The sequence below is a fragment of the Mauremys reevesii genome, linkage group 5, assembly GCF_016161935.1.
Source record: "Mauremys reevesii isolate NIE-2019 linkage group 5, ASM1616193v1, whole genome shotgun sequence".
NCBI classification, from domain to species: Eukaryota; Metazoa; Chordata; order Testudines; family Geoemydidae; genus Mauremys; species Mauremys reevesii.
Genome location: NC_052627.1, coordinates 88552512 through 88573263, shown reverse-complemented (window position 1 = coordinate 88573263; position 20752 = coordinate 88552512). Strand labels below are relative to the sequence as shown.

Genomic DNA, 20752 nt, shown 5'->3' with positions numbered 1-20752 from the left:
CCTGGAACTGTCACCTCCTCCACTGTTTTGTGTAAGGCCTGATCATTTTACTCTGACAGTGTCCACAGGTTTTCCCCACAGGGAAGGTGAGCAAGGCCAGCTTCAGGATTGCACTGAGGCTTAGGCATGAGTTAGGCATCCACCTGAGGTGACTGCACAGTGCACATGGTCACTGGCAGATTTCTGTAGATGCCTAGGGGACTTTACCAGAGAAAATGTAGGCACTTAGGGACTTTAGATGCCTGCAGCCGTGAGTAGGGTGTTTGAGGATCTACATTTTGGCACCTAAAGCGGCAGTTAGGTGCCAAAAATCCCTTTGTGGATCTAGCCCTTTTTTGTTATTCCTCCCACGCTCCCTGAAAATCCTCTCATCCCATTCACTCTGCTGGTATGTTTTGGCATGGTTCCTTTCAGAGCCCATCAACACTCTTATTCAGACAACTAAAAAATAATATAAGGTGTGCCCTCTGCCTGGAAGGATGCGTGTCCATCTCCATTATGTTCCCAACGCCTGCCAGCCCCGGGGGAGAGAGTCTGAGCTTGCTAAAAATTCAGATGGACTGTTGCTAAGATATTTGTTTGGCCCCTCAACCCATTTGATTCCCTAACCCTCCATTTCTGTGTTTGTTTTACCTCCATCTCCCAGCAATTCTGTTTGTGTTTCCCTCCCTTCCTTACAGCAGTGAGTATAGGTATGAGTCTCCTGCGCATATCGGTTGCCTGAAGCGCTGCCAGGAGCAGAATGGAAATGTCAAGGATTGTGCAATACTACTCTTTTCCTGCCAGAGTCACTGGGAAACTGCTGTGATCACATGCCTACATTTGATTCCTCTAGGATTTACTCCATTGCTGCCTAACAGAGAATGAGCAGGGTTTGGGAAGAAGCAGGATTTATATTCAAATCCAATTTAAATACTATTGATACAAATTGGTGACATTTCTATGTGCTATTTTTCTAACGCAGTGCCACTGTTATTGACATAAATTACTCCAACTCTTAACACAATTAGACTATGGTGAATCTTCACATACTTTTCTTTTTATGTTAGTAACTTCTTATAAATTGTATTGTTTCAACAATATTTCCTGCTCTTATATAGATCAGAGGGGTTACCCCTTTACAAAGAGGTGGTATAGGTATTACTCAGTTTTACAGATGGAGAAACTGAGGCAGAAAGGTTGTGACTTGACCTAGGTTGAACAGTAAGCCAGGGGCAAAGCCTGGAATAGACTTCTAGGAATCAAGTATCAGAGGGGTAACCGTGTTAGTCTGGATCTGTAAAAAGCAACAAAGAGTCCTGGGGCACCTTAAAGACTAACAGATGTATTGGAGCATGAGCTTTCGTGGGTGAATATCCACTTCATCAGATGCAGACATGCGTCTGACGAAGTGGGTATTCACCCATGAAAGCTTATGCTCCAATACATCTGTTAGTCTTTAAGGTGCCACAGGACTCTTTGTTACTTCTAGGAACGAAATCCTAGCCCGATCAAATGGAAGAATTTCAACCTAGCTTGACTTCCAGTTCTCTTCTGTGGCCTAATGCTGCCTCTATATTCTGTATATTCTATTGTTTAATTTAACACAGTGTATACATTTGTTGTAATTACTGAATAACTCTTGGTAGATTCAATATATTTTAAATATTTTGTAACAAATCTATCATTCAGTTAGACTAAACATAAAATGCTATGTATTATTATTTTGAAGAAAAGTTTCTTTGCGCCCTGAGTTTTCAGTAAATAATCTGAAAAAATCTTAAAGTAAGAAATCTGGAAAAAACCAAGAACTTCAAAGCATCAAAGAGGCTCCACAACATATTTATATACAATACATGACAGAAGATCTATTATGATATTGGTCTGGTAAGGAGAGACTGTAGTTGGTCAAGGTTAAGCCACTTTTGGGCTGTCCTGCGCTCTTCACTGATGAAGGTAAATGCATGAGAGATGAAGCCATTGCACATTATTTTTCTCAATGTATATATGCCCATGTTATTTTACAGATGTTGTTTTTCTTTTTAGTGTAGTACAAACATCTTCCAGGATTTTGACTCACTTCCTCAAGTCTCTTTCAGCTGTTTAAAAAAGGACAACAGGAAATGAGTTCTAATATCCTGAAAATAATTTTTACTTTAAGTAGTCTTCAGTGTGGCACAATTTTTCATTTTATGTATAGATCTTTGCCTTGTTCCTGCCCATTAGTGTTTAGGGTGACCAGACAGCAAATGTGAAAAATCGGGACAGGGAGTGTGTGTGTGTGGGGGGGTGGGGGTGGGAAATAGGAGCCTATATAAGAAAAAGACCCAAAAATCAGCACTGTCCTTATAAAATCAGGACATCTGGTCACCCTATTAGTGTTTTACCTGATTCCCTCACCTCCCAAAATTGTTGTTCTGTTCCTCAGTGTTCAGATTATTGTTCAGTTTATGGCAAAAGCTGAATTGCAGCTGAAGGTGAAAACCCAGTCTTCTGTTTAAACCTTTCTCTCATTCCAAAGCTTTTGCTCATTATTTAAAATCAAACTCTGATAAGAATGCACAGAACTAGTTAGAAAACTGATTAAAACAACTCTTTTGCTTTGCTATTTTTACTGTTGGGGTATTTTGTTTTATTTATGAATTTTAAGAGACTGAAAGGGTGTTCAAAAGGGCACATAGGCACCTAACTGCTATTAAAAGCCAATTCTGCAAACAATCATGCATGTGCTTAACTTTACATATGAGTAGTCTCATTGGCTTGGGATCTGACATTGGAAACTGAAATGTATTGTTTGCTCACTGGCTAAGATTGCTGCAGTTTGTGATAAAAGCATAAAAGAGTAGTGTAAACATCTGTGTTTGAAGAGTGAATGTGACGTTTTCAGGGTTACAATAATTAGAAGGTACAGTAAATGTTAATCTTTTAGTGGATTTATTCTTTGCTATTTTGATGGATTACTCCAAAAAGTAGGTTACCCAATAAATGTTTTGGTTTTGATCTTTTCTAATGCAGATACACAATAAATAACTCTGTACTGCTTTTCACAAACCACCTAAGGGCAACTTAACTAAAATTAAGCACTACTTAATAACATAATCAACCACACATTTCAGTAGTTTTGCATTTGAAAACATCAAGTGATTAGCATTTGAAATCTCAGCCAACAGCTGAGTACAGAATCATGAAATAGAACTACTAAATACTTGATACTGGGAAAACTTCAGTGGACAAATAGGATAACTGCAGTGATAGATATGAGTGGTGAAGGGAACATAGGTTGATGATGCACAAGCTTACGAAGATAAAGCTAACTTGTGTTTGTTTTTGAGAGCTTTGTAAGTGAAATTTGAGAATTTAGATTTGAATCAGATAGCTTGTTACTTTCCATATTAGTGCTTATTGGAAGCATGACAAATGAGTTACAATGGTCGGGCAAAGAGATGACAAAGGTGTTTTTTGACCAACATTTCCTTCTGTTTTCTGTTGGTAGTAGTCTCAACTTGGCAATGTTCCACATATGGTGAACTGGTGTATTCCTCATGGCATATAGTGGACTGTTAACAAGTGAAAGGCCTGATACAAATGCAGAGTTGAAGAACCTGAGCTGGATGGTTTTAAAGAGGAACTTCACTAGTAATCTCCTGTCATTCAGAAAACTAAGGAGTTGTAAGGGAAAAAGCTCCAAATTAACTGTAAAACACTCAAACAAATGTTGTTTTGCCTATTGCCAACCTTAAACATTCAAAAATCATATCTACAGCCCAAATCATGATATTGCCTTATAAATACTTTAAAAAAATGCATTTTGAGTTTTCTATTTTTCTGGTTTCTGAGATTCTAGGGTGCCATTGGTAATATTCTCAAGTTTTCCTCTGAAGGCTAGAAACTTGCAAATGTTCTTAATGAAAGCCAAAACTCACATTCACATGACCCCAGGAGGTGGGGCTGTTTTTTTATTTTTTTTAAAAACCCAAATATCGCAAGACTCATAAATATTCAGAAAGTAGGCAACACTGCGTTTTGACTGCTTGCAGTATGACTATTTGGCTTAAAGGGAATTGGATAGGAAGGACAAAACTGTTGTTAAACCCAGGAAGCTGGCTAGCAAGGCAACACAGATGTGGAATAGAAGCGTTCTTTTGATTGTTGGAAAAGCATACTTTTTTAATTTAGAAATGTCACATTGACTTCAACAAAATTAATGTTTCTTCCTCATAGGGTGATAGGCTATTTTATTTTATTTTATTTTTATTTATTTATTTGTAGCACAGACTCTCAAGGCTTCCTATTCCATAGCACTTCTATCTTCCAGGTATTGTACAATGCATTGCTAATTTTTTCTTTAATTCTGATATGTTCACAGCTATGTTAATATTATATTGAAAGACTGTGTTACAGCGCAATAAAAAGAGGACAAATTGAGGGAATAAAAATAGCTATACCCTTTCAAGTGCCACCCATAAAGCACACTCCATTCCTGCAAGATGCCAACATGGGATGCTACTTACACTGGACCAACTGTATTAATTCAAATTGCAATTGTGTCAGGAAGCCCTCCTTGTGCATATCCATGACTCTCTTCTGAAGTACTGGGAAACTTGAAGTTTCCCTCCTCCTAGACCAAAACCCATCCCTCCTGCTTGAAGACAAGGAGCACTGGCCTGAGCAAGAGGGATGACCTAGGTTGCCTATAGTCCAGAAGTAGAGTGGGCTGCCACTACTTCAGAACCTTGCTTAACGGAGGACTGTGTGTGTAGTCGGGGGGCTCCCAGTAGGGTTCTTTACTGAGATGGGACATGTACACACAAAACACAGGATCCTTTGCTGGATAGGTGGGGTTACGGTCTTCCTCTTTCTGGGTTGGACTACAGCCTCCCTGAAGACAAAGCAGTGTGCCGGAGAAAAGGAGGGAGGTCTCAGCCTCCCTGAAGAGGAGCAACAGTGGGTCCTCTGGCCCCATCTTTATAGCAGACAGATCTCGTGGCCTCTTCTGCTACCACCATTCCAAGCAGGAGGTGGGGCCATGGAAGGGATGGCCTGTATGGGATGTGCATAGGATCCCAGATTGTATGCAGAGCTGGACTAGGGAAGTGTAGTACACAAAATATATACACTGTGTAGACTACCAGCTCGAGGGGCTTGCAGATGTGTGGTAAAATTGGGATTGAGCCATGAGCTAATGAAACAAACTGTTGATTACAAAAAAAGCACAGCCTTTGACTACGTGACATTAAGCAAATATAAATGGTGACTCTCTCACAAAGAGATCTCTTTGAAGACTGTCTAAAATTTATTTGCATTCATGTTTGGCTACATTGCAGTCATTTGCTTTTTGAATACAAGGGCCAGATTCGGAACTGTTTATACCAGTGTAAATCCATAGTAACTCCTTTGAATAAATGAAGCTACACTGGAGTAAGTAGAGGTCAGAATCTGTTTCACTGCCTTTTTAATTTTGCCAAAGATGAAAATGCCTCTAGCTAGATAGCACAAAGTTAGGTGTGTTTATAAGTGGATGGACAAGTAGATGCAAAAATAAACAAGTAATAAATACTGACTAATTAGATTCCTACCATTTCTTGTGCAAAACATATCACCCACTTCTATCACATGGCACTTTCTATGGGCAACTACCTACAATCAATTCTGCATAAGCAATTAAACTGTGCATAGAAAAATAAATCTCTTAGAGGACTGTGTTAATATTTTAGGAAAGTAAAGACAACCTGGCAGGCAATTTATATAAATGACTTATTTGTAGTATATGCTGACATCCAAGATAAAAGTTAAAATGTGAGGTTTAGTTATTATATTTCCTTGTCAAAAGTAGACTAGGAAGAAATATGACAGATTGTCAGAAATGCATCTGACTCACTATCTGTATGACACTTCCAAAACCAAATTTTATACAGATTTTACAGAATTCTAGAACGACTACATGAAGCAGGTTTTGCTAACCATGGTAAATTCTGGAGATGCTGCCAACCAGCAGCTAATCTGCCCTACATAATGTTTCCTGGCCACAAATCATAAAAATATATACTGGAGCAATATGTACAAAGGCATTTCTATAGACCTAAGTACAATGAGATGTCCCTCTTAAAAATATGTATACACGAGTTGGTAGAAGAGTTTAGTCTTAGAGTGAACACCAAGAAATTGGTAACGACATCTCAAATCTTAGCAAAGCTTATGTAATATTTAGAAAATGGAAATATATATTAAGAGTATTCAGAACTATATAAAAATTTTCAAACACAGATGCAATGAAGAAAATTAGTTTACATGAGCAATTAAATGCGGAAACAAACAAAAACTTGGTGTCATATGGATGCATTATATGCAAGTGTGATGTCTTTTCATAATGTGGTAATGGAGCCATGTAAATATCTTAGATAGGTCGTGACAAAACAACATTTTGTAATCAATATACACTAATCTCATGATTCTGTGGCTGGGTCTTTCTTGTGTCAATTTTTTATTCATTGCTGTAATTTTGTTGAAAAAATTAATACAAAATAAAGTATGTAGAGATAGTAAAAAGCTTTGGTCCTCTAATGCGGTATTTAATGTGGTCCAATGTAAGAGTAACATAATTATACCATTATTGGTATCTTTTTCCCCTCTGAAGGAGCTGCATACATGACTACCGGTGCACCTTTAATGAAATTGCTACCATTTAATAAAGTTGCTGCCAGGGCTTGAAATAATAATAATTCACATTGCCAAAAGTCCTATGTTTCCTTCCTTAATTGAGCTTTTTCCAAATAATCATTGATTCAAATTGCAATCCGAGGGGGAAAAACTACATGCTCCAAGTTTTCTCACTTGCCTTTGTTGAAACTATCTTTTCACAAAAATCCAGAAAGCAACATTTTGAGCTTGTGCTCATTACAAGAAATATTCTTTAAAAATGGAAACAGAAGGAAAAGATAATGTACTTTTTAAAGTAAATGTCACCAAAAAAGAGTAAGAGGAGATTGAAAATCCATTAAGCAAATTGACCAGCAAATGTCGTGATGAATGAAAAACAGAATTTGAATAAACTAATTTTGTCCATTAGCATGCTTCTCAATCCATTTTAATTGTTCTGTCTTAATTATTTTGTATTTTGTTTATTTAAATGTATAATTGCTGCAAAAAATAACTATCGGAGCAATTAGTTGATTAGCAATTTAGAAAACTAGAGTAAAAAGAAAACAATACATTAGAAGGTAATGTCATTCTAGAGGACATGTAAAATATCAAATTTTACATGTGTTACTGCAAGCAACTATTTTATTTGGATGAATGCGTGTTTATATTCACCACAGATCTGTACTCTATGGTTGTCCATTTACATTGTTTTAAGTTTGGACATTCTTTCTAATCAGATTAAGTCCAGTTGTGCATCAGGATTAATTCTGTTTAACACAGCATCATTGAAAGCTTGCTACCACAAAATCTCCATTCATTGTTGTATAAGACTGCTGTGTGTACCTAGAGAGCTTTGTTGCTATTGTAATTATTGAGACTGCTCAGTGCTGGAGGATACCATACCCCAGTAGCCTGCTAGGTGTACTGCAACTCAGGAGAAGCAATGCAGGTACTTCAGCAGCGAGGCATTGTAGGCAGTCTAACTGAGAGTTAAGACTCCTCAGGCCTGGGGTGCCCTCTCCAGTCCAGTCTCTATACAAGCAAACCAGAGCTTGCAGGTTTCCAGGCCAGGCTCATTTAGTGTCTCTCACTGGGGAACCCTATGCACTGGCTCCCTACCCAGTTGCTGCTGCTCTGCACCCTCATAAGTCTTGCACAGACCTGCACTCAGCTGTAATGTCTGGCAGTCACAGCCTGTTCCCCCATGGAAGCTCTGCATGCAGTTACTGCGATTCTGCTCTGCATCCAGCTTCTCTGTAGTTCCTGGCTTGCTACATAGCCACTGCTTTCCAACAGGGCCCAGCCACATCATTGGAGCACTGGGTTGGGGTTTTTACCAGTAATACCTTAATTCTTGTCACCATCATCGCCTTTCATTGTGTTCCTATTCAGTGTGTTAGGTTTGGAAGTTAATGTTAAAAGACAGACATTGTTGAAGACTCTGGCTGTGTCTACACTGCCACTTTGAGTGCAAAAACTTTTGTCATTCAGGAGTGTGAAAAAACTCCCCCCTGAGCGACAAAAGTTTTAGTGCTGAAAAGCGCCAGTATAGACAGCGCTTTATCGCCAGGAGCCACACTCCTGGCGATAAAACTACTACTGCTCGTTCGGGGTGGGGTTTTTATACTTACCTGCCGGGTCGACGTGTAGCGTTCGACTTCTCGGAGTTCAAACTATCACGTCTAATCTAGACGCGATAGTTTGAACTCCGAACGCGCTCCCGTCGACTCCGGAACTCCACCACCGCGAACGGCGGTGGCGGAGTCGACGGGGGAGCCGCGGACTTTGATCCCGCGGCGTCTGGACGGGTAAGTAACTCGAACTAAAGTAGTTCGACTTCAGCTATGCTATTCGCGTAGCTGAAGTCACGTACCTTAGTTCGACCCCCCACCCTAGTGTAGACCAGGCCTTAGTTCCTTGGAATCCAGAAATGTGTAGTGCGGACCGCCCAAGAACTACAGCCCACAGAGCCTAGTGACTGGACAATCTACAGTGGTACTCAGAACATCCGACCACTTCTCTAGTGGAAACTGATGTAAACCAGCACTCACAGCAACACCCTGCAGTGGAGTCAGTTACAACATTATGGACTTTCAACACAAAACTGAAAATACTTTATTGTCCTATTGCTATTTTTAGCTTCCTGATTTATGTCCTTTTTCAAAGAAATGGGGAAGGTAGTTTAAAAAATGTTAAATGTAAGGTCTCGCGGAGCGCTTTTCAGAGAATGTAGAAATGTAGGGCTGGAAGGGACCTGGAGAAGTCATCAAGTCCAGACCCCTGTGGTGAGACAAGACCAAGGAGACCATCAATGAGAGGTGTTCGTTCAACCTGTTCTTAAATACCTGCAATGGTAGGGATTCCACATACTCTTTTGGAATCCTATTTCAGTGTGTAACTATCCTTATATTAAGAAAGATTTTCCTAATATCTAACCCAGGTCTCCCTTGCTGCAGATTAAGCCCATTATTTCTTGTCTGTATTTCAGTCCTCTTTATAACAGCCCTTTACATATTTGAAGAGTGTTATCAAGTTCCTCCTCAGTCTTCTTTTCTAAAGACTAAATATTCCTACTTTTTTAAACCTTGATAGATCAGGTTTTCTAAACCTTTTATCATTTTTGTTGCTCTTCTTTGGAGTCTCTCCAGTTTTTCTACGTCTTTCTTAAAGTGTGGTGCACAGAATTGGCCTCACCCATGCCCAATAGAGTAGGACTGCACATAGTTATTTCCCATGTCTTGCATATAACACTACTGTTAATAAACCCAAGAATATTAGCCTTTTTCACAATTTAATCATGTTCAATTTGTGATCCACTATAACCCCAGATCCTCTCCACAGTACTACTGCCTAGTCAGTTATTCCCCATTTTGTAGTTGTGCATTTGATTTTTCCTTCCATAGAGTAGTACTTTGAACTTTTCTTTATTGAATTTCATCTTGTCGATTTCAGACCAATTCTCCAATTTGTCAAAGTTGTTTTGAATCCTGATACTGCCCTCCTATGTGCTTGCAATTCCTCCCAGCTTGGTGTCATCTGCAGATTTTATAAGCATACTCTCTCTAGTTCATCATCCAAGTAATTAATGGAAATATTGAATAGTATCAGACTGAGGACTGACTCCTGTGAGTATTCACTAGATACATCCTCAGTTTGACAGCAAACCAGTGATAATTATTCTTTGAGTATGGTCTTTCAATCAGTTGCATACCCACCATATGATAATTTCCCTAGTTTGCTTATGAAAATGTCATATGGGGCTGTGTCAAAAGCCTTACTAAAATCAAGATATATCATATCTACTACTTCCTCCCTATCCACTGGGCCAGTACCCTTTCAAAGAAGGAAATTAGGTTGGTTTGGCATGATTTGTTCTTGACAAATCCATGTTGGCTATTCCTTATAAGGCCTTTTTCCTTTTGGTGCTTACAAGTTGATTAATAATTTTTTTCAGTATCTTTCCAGGTATTGAAGTTACGCTGACTAGTCAGTAATTCCCTGGGTCATCTTTTTTCCCCATTTTTAAAGATAAATACTAATTTTCTCCAATACTCTGGGACCTCACCTGTCCTCCATGAGTTCGCAAAGATAATTGCTCACAGTTCCAAGATTCCTTCAGCTAGTTCCTTAGGATGAATTTCATCAGGCTTTGCCAATTTGAATACTTTGTTAATATTAATTGTGTTGAGTATCTGGTCACTTTTTGAGTGAAGATTAAAGCAAAATAGGCATTAAATATCTCAGCCTTCTTGATGTCATCAGTTATTAGCTCTCCTTCCCCACTAAGTAAAGGACCTACGTTCCTTCATATTTCTCCTATTCCTAAAATATTTAAAGATCTCTTGCATTTTATTTCTCTCATTAGGTTTAACTCATTTTTTTGCTTTAGCCTTCCTGATTTTGTCCATACATGCTTATGCTATTCTTTTGTACTCCTCCTTAGCAATTTGTTCATGTTTCCTTTTTTATTTTCAGAGCTACTGATGGAGTCATTTTTCTTTCCTTCGCATTGGGATAGTTTGCAGTTATGTCTTTAATATTATCTCTCTGAGAAACTGCCTGTTCTCCTGAGCTCCTTTATCCCTTTGATTTTCTTCCCATGGGAGCTTACCTACCAGTTCTCTGAGTTTGTTAAAGTCTGCTCTTTTGAAGCCCATTGTCTGTATCCTACCGTTCTCATTCCTTTCTTTCCTTAGAACAATGAAATCTACCATTTCATGATCACTTACCCCCAAATGGTGTTCCACCTTCAGATTTGGACCCAATTTTTCCCTCTTTATCAGAATGAAATTTAAGGGTATGTCTGCACTGGGAAGAAAAAAAAAAAAGACAGACAGACAAAAAGATGACCCATGGCAATGAGTTTCAGAGTCCAAGTCAACTGACTTGGGCTTCTGGGGGGATTATGCTATGGGACTATAATAGCAGAGATGGGGGAGAGTCTCAGAGCTCTGGCTCCAGACCGAGCCCAAATGTCTGCCTGGCTATTTTTAGTCCGATAGCACGATCCTGAGTCAGTTTACCTGGGCTCTGAAATTTGCTGCTAGGGTTTTGTTTTGTTTCTTTGCAATGTAGACATACCCTAAAATGGCTGCCTTCCTGGTTGCTGCCTCGATCTTCTGAAACAGGTAGTTCTTCTGAGTCCCCTTCAACACTCCCCCTTTCCCCACAGAGGGATTCCTGTTTTACAGGCTCATTTAACTTTAATTTCCAGTCCTTTCTTATCTTAATCATCCTGCCTCTGTTTGTAAACAAAACACTGACTCCCTGCCCCAGGGGCACAAGCTGGGAGCAGCACCTCTTCTCTGGAGAACTCACATTCCACACTGGGGCCAGGACATGTGTCAAAACTTGGGGGAGGGGGGCAGAGGAGAGGCAGAAGCCCCCCGCCATGCCCCCTCTGAATGGCACCCCTGCATCTCTTCCCAATCCTTCTTCCCGAAAACAGCATCCCAAGGTCAAGGAAGTGAAAGCCCTTCCAATAACACCATCTGAACAATCAGGCATTCATTTCCGGAATAAATGTATCCTTGCCTGGGCCCTTACCCTCAATTGGGAGGATGGACAAGAACACCACCTTAACCCCGAACTCCTTCATCCTTGCTCCCAGAGCTCTATAGTCACTGCTGATCTACTCAGGGTCATACCTGGCAGTATCGTTAGTACCCACTGGGATGAGCAGCATGGGGTAGTGGTCAGAGGGACAGATGAGCCTCAAGAACCTTTCTGTAATGGCTTGGATGTGGGCTTCAGGCAGGTAGCACACTTCCCAGTACTTTGTCAGGTCAGCAAATGGATGCCTCCATTCCCCTCAGAAGGGTGTCCTTGACCACCAGTACTCTGTGCCTCTTCCTCTTGGTGCTGTGGCCGTTAGTGTTTCAGTCTTGTGGCTGGTGGCTCCTCCTCTTCAGACACTGGGGTCTGCCCCTCCCCATCTGTTTCCAGTATATTATACTCATTCTTGACCATGATGGATGAGGAACCTGGGTGGGGGTGGAGCACTGTCTACTCCCCAAGTGGCCAGAAGCCAGTTTCCTCCTCGTAGAGCAGCTGGTTCTCCTTCCTCTTGTGCCGCTGTAGTTACCTGTAGTTAGCTAGCATCCTCTGTGCATCCTGCTGATTAAATCCTTGTGCTCCTAGGGGATATTCAGACAAGCTACCTCCTTTTGCAGCTCTCTTGCCTGCTTCCTTAGGGACTCCACCAACAGACACTTCGCTCACTGAGGTGATCTCTTTGCCTTGCTTTTGTTGGTGGGGATGTGCAGGCCTCATTCCCAGAAAGTCAAAACCAGGGCCTGGGTGGAAGCCTTCAGGGTCAGTATGCCTGGCTGGTGGGGGGGGGCCCTCAGGAGCAGGCAGAGGAAGAGTTAGTATTGATGTTGGCAACATGCCATTTTCCTCCCAATGCGAGTTCTTCCTTGTAGGGTACTTGCAAGTTAAGAGGGGGAGGGGGAAACAACATCCTACCTCCTTTTCTACATCTGATGGCAAACTCCTTTAGTCTCCCAGCTTCCTTCGTCTCGCCAGCCACATGTCTTTTGAACTAAAAGATAACATAACTGTAAGAAAATTAGAATTATAGGAATCTGTATATTGAAGTGTGTATTTACATTTCAGTTAATGTCTTTCACATGATATTGGTTCTACTGTAAAGCTCAACTAAGTTATATTCCTGATGGTGTATTTGGCTGATCTATCCTTAATGTGTAAGAATTTTCTCATACAAATTTTCTAAGACTCACTTCTGAAAGTGTACCCTGGTTGCTTTTGTGCATGGCAGACCTGCTATAAACTCCCGATTCTGTTAATATTTGATAATTGTATGGCGAGGGGAAAACTGAGGCACAGAAAGGTTAAGTGATTGGGCCCAGGTTGCAGAGGAAGCCCACGTCATAGCTAGGAGTAAAACCCAGATCTCCTGACTCCTAAGTACACTATGGGGGGAGATCGATCTAAGTTATGCAACTTCAGCTACGTTATTCACGTTGCTGAAGTTGATGTACTTAGATCTACTTACCGCAAGGTCCACGCTACACAATGTCGACCGGAGATGCTCTCCCATTGACTCCCCTCGCACTTCTCATTCTGGTGGCGTACAGGAGTCAATGTGAGAGCGATATGCGGTCAATTTAGCGGGTCTTCACTAGACCCGCTAAATCGACCACCGATGCATCGATCACCACGCGTCGAACCCCCAGTAAGTGTAGACAAGGCCCTAGTCTCATTTTTCAATTGCAATGCAATCTCTTTTATGTGCTTGGCAGCTTGGGGCAACACGAAGGTGCTTACGAACATGATTTAAATTTCCACCTGTCAGTGCCTTTCCCTATTACACAAGCACTACAGCTCAAATGGCTTGAAGCTAACAAGAATCCAAGATTCCTCACTTAAGATTTTTCCACTGTTACTCACTCCAGAAGGAAAGCTTTTTTGTTTTTTAGATCTCCTGATCTTTGTAGGATCCCTCACTTTGACTTGCGATGGTTATCTCTCTCTCCATCAGTATTATCTAGAGCCATATCATTCTCTAATTCCTTCAGCCCTATTTTCCAGCTCTCCCTTCTGTTGCAGAAGTCGCTATTGCCATATACCCCATCCCCCAGCTTTGTGGCTTACAAAGCTTTTTCCAGGATACTTCAGTTCTTTTTTTCAATAAACAGTATTGCTCACAGTTGATCCCAGCATTTTAATAATTAAACAAGCTTTGATAAACTAAGGCAATAGAGGTGAGTGAAAGTGACTGTTTAGCTATGGAACACTAACTTCATGTATCTGTAGTTTGCTCCTGCATGTGCCCCAGCTCTGTTCAAAACCAACTGTAGGCATAATCCTGTTTCTGATGTTAAAAAGGTGAATACAATCTGTTTGGGATTAGGGGGATCAGAAACTTTAAAAAAATCTTCAGGCTTCCATCACTTAAATCACTCTTCCCAGAGACAGACACACACACAGCCTTCATCCCACTTACTATCTATAAACCATACTACTTTAAGTTAGTCTTCTTTTTTAAAGATCAGAGATATTTAGATGCGTAATACAAAGCATATCTTGTTGTCTTTCACTTTTGTAACCCTCATTCTCCAACTCCCCAACTCCCTTCCCTAGCAGACACATGTGCAATGCCTTTCCATTGATTTCAATGATCTTTTCAATGAGATCCTTAGTTTGATTACATTGCTCGATACATTAAGTTTAATTTAGGTTGTTAAAACTTTGGGGCAGAAGCCTATTATTCTATGTTGCTTAGAAATAATTGTTCTACATTTTTTGTATCAATGCCCTGAAATGTAGATTATCTGTTACTGGAGCATTCATAAGTCATGGATTTTGCTTTCTAAATGCTATGGTATGTTTGTTCTCTTTCCTTTTCTTCCCCCCAATCCAAGCACATGAATCTTACATTGCTACACTGGACATACAGGCTTTGCTGTAAACATTGGGACAGGTCCTGTGTCTCAGTACCTGTTGGAAGCTGAGTGTGTTTGGCAGCTTGGAAGATGGAGCCTACTGTAAACATAGTAGACTTTGAACTCCTGACTTGAACTATTATATGCATTCAGTGGGTCAAAGCAGACTAAGTTTGGCAGAGCCATGAACATGGAGTATGGCTGTGTAACGACGTTGTCTGCCTCTTTGCTGGAAATGGATATGATTATATTTTAGGATACTTTGTACAGATTCTGCTGTTTCTGTATGTATGGGTTGAAGATCTTCATATGGATCATTTCCAGTAATGTTAGGAAAAGGTTTATCTTTCTAGTTGAGCAGTGATAAATGCCTTTAATCAGCAGTGACAGAGAGATCTCAGTCCAGAAATCCAGCCTGCAAACAAAATAGTTAAAATCTGAAGGAGTTCTGACCTTCATTCTTTCCCTTATACTCTTTCATTGGATACGTCTATACTACCTGCCGGATCGGCGGGTAGTGTTCGATGTATCAGGGATCAATTTATCGCATCTCATCTGGACGTGATAAATCGATCTGCTAATCGACGCCCATACTCCACCTTGGCAGGAGGAATAGCGGAGTCGACAGGGGAGCTGCAGCAGTTGACTTGCCGCCATGAGGACGGCCAGGTAAGTTGAACTAAGATACTTTGACTTCAGCTATGCTAAGTTGCGTATCTTAGTTCGAACCCCCCCCCCCCGCTAGTGTAGCCCAGGCCATTTGTCTTTGGATTTCTCAGCAACAGGAGCATTTATTTGACTTGATCTTAATCCATTTATATACCCTTAAGAGCCACTAAAGCTGAGAAATAAATGAATTAAGGCTGGAATATAATGGGATCCAAACTAATTATAGAGTGTTTTGATTAAACTTGTGGCATTGTCCCTATTTGTAGGGAAATTGACCACATCAGAGTGTGTGTTTTTGAAAGAAAACTAATGCAAGTTGTATCGCCAACTGCAGTATATTTCTACCAGTATATATGCCTGTTGGTCATCAAGTCTGGCTGAATTTTTTTAATGTATTTCAATATATTTAATGTATGGACAGTTGTCATGAGATAAACAGATGGGCATTGACCTGACTAAATACAGATTCTTAAGGGTGTCAGGATAGGCATTGATTGCTGTCACAAGACCTCAGCATAATTTGCATAAATGTAATATGATATGTGTGGTTCAGACAGGACAACATTAGTAAGAGTTTGTCTTCATTCCCCATAGGAACTCCCATTTTCGAGATTAATTTTGAATTTCTTTAGGCTGAAACATGGGGTATGCTAGCTCAGCAAAAAAAACTACTTGGCTTATTTAAATACATTTTAGACAGGTAGGCCTTAATATGCTCTTGGTTGGCTTTGGGGTGGGAAAATGTTTTACATTTTACATTTGGGGGATAATAGTTTGCATAGCTGTACTTTCTCAGAAACTTTTTTAAAGCTGCAATCAGGGTAGACCAGGGTATGTGCAGTGAAAGAGACCTAGCTAGTAGAGCTAGCCCCCTTTGGTGACTTGAGGGGGCTAGCTCTACTGGAAGAAAACAGTTCCTCTAATGTTGCAACAGGAGGTGTAGGAATACCTGCATTATATTGAGTACTTCTGTAAGAGATTACAAATTAGTATTTCATCAAAGAAAATAAATGTATTGTAAACTTTACACTGAAGCCATATATATATTCATATACTTAATCTACTTACAGAATAGATGTGGTTGCAGTTCCTATTGCAGAGCAGCTAAAACAATAATAAATATTGGGCAAAGAGAGTTTAGATCTCGACAACACACAATTAAAAATACAATCAGCGGTCATCTGTTGGCTCTTGAAACCAAATCATGGTAGAATCAAGTTTACAAATATAGTTTCATGTTAAAATTGTTTGCTCTGTCCCCACTGACAAGCCAAATCATGACATAAACTGTTTTAGCTGGAACTAGTTTCCAGACTATTTAACCCACTTTCCATCTGCAGTGGCTGTAAGCTCTGTGCATATGGGCCGGGGTCTTTAGTTATGAGCTGTCTACAGAAACTTGTAGAATTAATTAAGTGTAATACTTTGTATTTTTTAAGGCACAAAATCTAAAATGATACTTAAATGATCAGGTAAATATTTTCATTTGTTAAAACATAACAAATAAATATAGCAATATATACTGCATTTTGTCTCTCTGCCAGGTGGTACAATACCTTCTATTACTCCAGAAAAATCTTCCTTAGTTGTGAATAGCGGACAAGAAGTAAAACTGAGATGCAACGATGATGGTCCAGTGACTTGGGATTTTCAGAACTCAGACCCTTCAGGAAAACCAAAACAATTCAGAAATAAGGAGTGGTCCATAAAAAATGCATCAGCCAAAGACACAGGCAGATACATATGCAGAAATAAAGAGAGTTTGAACACCTCCATTTATGTTTTTGTTAAAGGTAAATTTGTATGTGTATTTTTTCCCCTTTTCCCTTCCAAAGCACATAATTGGAGTCAGGTATCTGGTGTGTCCCTTTGTATATGAATACTCGGAAACTGTAGTAAAGCTGCAAAGAGTTCTATGAAACCTTATAGACTAACAAACGTATTGGAGCATGAGCTTTCATGGGTGAATCGTCGGATGCGTGTGGTAAAGCTGTTTACATTGTATTCCAAATTCATGAGGAATCCATGGCCAGAGATGGGACGCTAGATGGCTCTGAGTTACTACAGTCTGTAAATCATGATTTGAGGACTGTAGTAACTCAGCTGGAGTTATGGGTCTATTACAGGAGTGCTTGGGTGAGGTTCTGGTTCTTGGCATGTTCAGGAGGTCGGACGATGGTCCTTTCTGGCCTTAAAGTCTATGACTGTAGTGTATCAGCACATTAAGAATCAAAATTATTTGTAACTGGATTATCTGATAAGATCAGGTAAAGAAAAGACTTAAGCCCAAATAAAAATAATAATTATTAATAATAAATAGTCCTAGCAGGAACTTAATGTTCAGTAACACCAGGGGATGAGAAATGGTGTAACACATACAGGGAGAAGTTAGGAATTTACATTAGACTATGCTTGCTAGGGTCATTGTAGTCACAGAAAGTTTTTGGCATTTCCATATAAATCTTTATTGTTATGTGCAAAAACTTGGCTTCTGGAAGGAGAATTTGGATACCATTTTAAAAAATGAGCTAAAATCATTTGGGTGGGTTGTTCCCTTATTTCTTCCTTAATTGTATTCTTTGTAGAATTTTAAAAATTATTATTCTTTACATCCACTAGTCTGTAGTCACTAAAGGTTTGACCCCACCCTCTGGCTTACTGAGGCAGTTTGTTACAAATGTTAGTATCTAAACACTCCTTTGTATAAACCAGTGGGTAACAAAGAATCCTCTTGCTTGCAGCGTCCGTTTTAGTTCAGGCAGCTCTGACTAACTCTTGTACACCTTTCTGTAGTGGGTACCTGCCTGTCTTATGATACTTTTTTCTTGAACTGCTATTGCCTTTTACCCACCTCTGTCTTTTCCTCCAGTTTTCCTCCCTTCTGTGACCTGTTGGATTCTGACAGATGGCCTCATTGGCTCTCAGCCAACTTTGCCAACATACGCCTCAAGGGGGCTGGCTCAGCTGATTTCCAGGGCAACCCATTCTCTTGCCTGAGGCCACATGGCTCAGGCTGCCCTCTTTTCCTGTTGGTGTTGTTTTTTTTTTTTTGTTTTTTTTTTTTTGCGTGGCCTTTCCTGTTGCAACTAGTGTTTCTCTTTCTCCACCTCCAGCCAGCAGTCCCTGTGAGAGATGAGGGAAGTTGCTTAGGGACCTGCTAATCCTTCTGGAACTGCTCCACAAGGACAGAGGAGCCAGCACAGCCTGGCAGGGGATTTTCTCCAGATGGAACATTCTCAAAGCTAGTATATGTGGTCCTGTGGCGTTTCTGAAGAAATGCAAAGCTACGAAGTCCTCAGAACAGCCATCCTTCTTTCATGGATAAATTTCTTCCTCTTCTTCACTTCACAATGCCAGGACAAGGCCTAACCATCCAGGTGACCTGACCAAAAGCTAACCTAAAACTCTGGAACCCCTCTTCCCATGAAATGCCTGCAGACTTTCAGTGGGAACATACTGTGTTGGGTTCCTTTAGACCTTATGACTGGTGTATGAACAAATCTATTATTCATCCCACCCACCCACCCATTCACAATCTGCCTTCAAACCACATCAACTGTCTGAGACCAAGAGCTCAGTGCTAGTGCTGGACTTTGCTACCTCTCTAGTTCTGTACCAGCTTTCTCCCTACTATCTTATCCATCCAGCCACCTGGAATCCTTGGAGGCCATTCAGATGTTCTCTAGCTCTGGGGACATTTCTCTTGTTTCTTCCTCAGATCAAGTCATACTTTTGTTTTTCATGGATCATGACAAATGAAGTCAGACATGCCAATACCAGTATGTGACGGACACATTAGAGCTTTATCTATCACACAGATTTTCTTAAACCTCATGGTAGCCATCATAACCAAGTTTGATGAGGAAGGCATTCATATTTCCCATTACAAGAATGACCTACGAGTGGGATATTCTTCACCTCAGAATGGAAAATAGCAAACCAGTGCTGTCAAATGAACATGGTTTTGCAATGAATTAAAAGAGAAGCTTTCTGACCCTCACACAAGACGTGGTTAACCACTTTGTCAAATTCCTAACTCACCTGGGACAAATAGACTTCTGGAGGTAAAACAGATATTTTTGCAAGCCATGCCATGTTCCTGCAGTGTTGTGTGGTACGCTCTTCAAATCCTGGGCTTAATGATGTCCAACGCAGACATAAGGAAAGTACAGAGTAGGGGTCAGCAACCTATAGCATGCATGCCAATTTTGCCTGGAACGCGGCTGCCAGCCGGGGTCCTGGCCTCTGGCCCCACTCAGCCCTCTGCCGGCAGGAGGCTGAGCGGCGGCCAGGACCCCAGACCGGCGGCAGGAGCACCCCCCGGTTCCCCCCTAACCACGCTGGAATTCTGTGGCTCCCGGAGTGTGAGCCACTGGGGCACAGGCTCTAGGGTGACCAGATGTCCTGATTCTATAGGGACAGTCCCAATTTTGGTTTTTTTTTTCTTATATAGGCTCCTATTACCCCCCACCCCCGTCCCGATTTTTCACATTTGCTGTCTGGTCACCCTAGTGGGCCCTGAGCCTGCTGTGGGAGGTGGCTCTCACTCCCAGGAGCCGCAGATCCTGAGTGCGGTGAGGAGGGAGCCAGGGGGCACATGGGGACTGCCACCTGCATGCATCCACTCCAGGAGCCCCCCGGGGTCTGTCTGGGGGCGGGGGTGTGGATAAGGGTTGGGGCAGTCGGGGGACAGGTAGGGGGTAGGGTTCTAGGGGGGGACAGTTAGGGTGGGGGGGTCTCGGGAGGGAGAAGTCAGGGGACAAGGAGCAGGGAGGCTTAGGTAGGGAGTGGGGTTCTGGGGGGCAGTTGGGGCAGGGTTCCCAGGAGAGGGCAGTCAGGGAACAAGGAGCGGGGGGGTTAGGGGTTCTGACAGGGGCAGTCGGGGTGGGAAGTGGGAGGGAGTGGATGGCGGCGGGGCTAGGGCAGGGCTCTCCCCTCTTGTTTGATTGTTGAAGTATGGTAACCCTAGGCGAGGGGAGAGCTGGGGGGCTTATGGGGGCTGGCACCCGCATATATCCACTGTAGCCTGCAGGAGCCCCTGGGGGGGTGCCAGGCCTCAGCCTGGTCAGGAGGGGCGGGGGAGGCGCGGCTTCTCCCCGCTAGCGGCACCGCCACCTTTGCAGGGCTGCTGCCCCCCTGTACTGCGCTGACTCTTCCATGGCTGAGGCTCGCTGCTGCCACAAGTGGGACACTCTGGCTCTCCATTGCCTCTGAAAGGCGGCTCCTCCCTGCTGAGCTGCTGCAGCAGCCCAAGCCCAGCAAAGCCAGTGAGTGGACTCGGGGCAGGGGCCACTGGGGTGGGGTGGGAAGGGCTCATGGGGGGGCTGTGCACCCTCCAGGGGAGTTCAGGGGGCAGGGAGGGGGGAACCTGGTCTGGGGAGCAGCCCCTGGGCACGGCTGGCCTCTGGAGTCTATAAAGGCTCGTTGGGATTTGCCCCACAGTGAACCGATGTGCAAGGGAGGGAGGAGGGCTCAAGGTGGAAGTTTCACCTAGGGCGCAAAATATCCTTGCACCGGCCCTGCCCCAGGGGGTGCGTGCACCTCAGGTTAAGAACCAC

General features: G+C 41.9%; 1 protein-coding gene across 1 annotated transcript in view; it reads left to right on the top strand.

The window, feature by feature from the left end:
- The window catches only part of KIT (KIT proto-oncogene, receptor tyrosine kinase), a 73249-nt gene that overhangs the window by 4980 nt on the left and 47517 nt on the right, over nucleotides 1–20752 (top strand). Inside the window, exon 2 of the mRNA XM_039542345.1 lies at nucleotides 16739–16987. Within this exon, the coding sequence (XP_039398279.1) occupies nucleotides 16739–16987 (249 nt within the window). The remainder of the gene's footprint in view (nucleotides 1–16738; nucleotides 16988–20752) is intronic.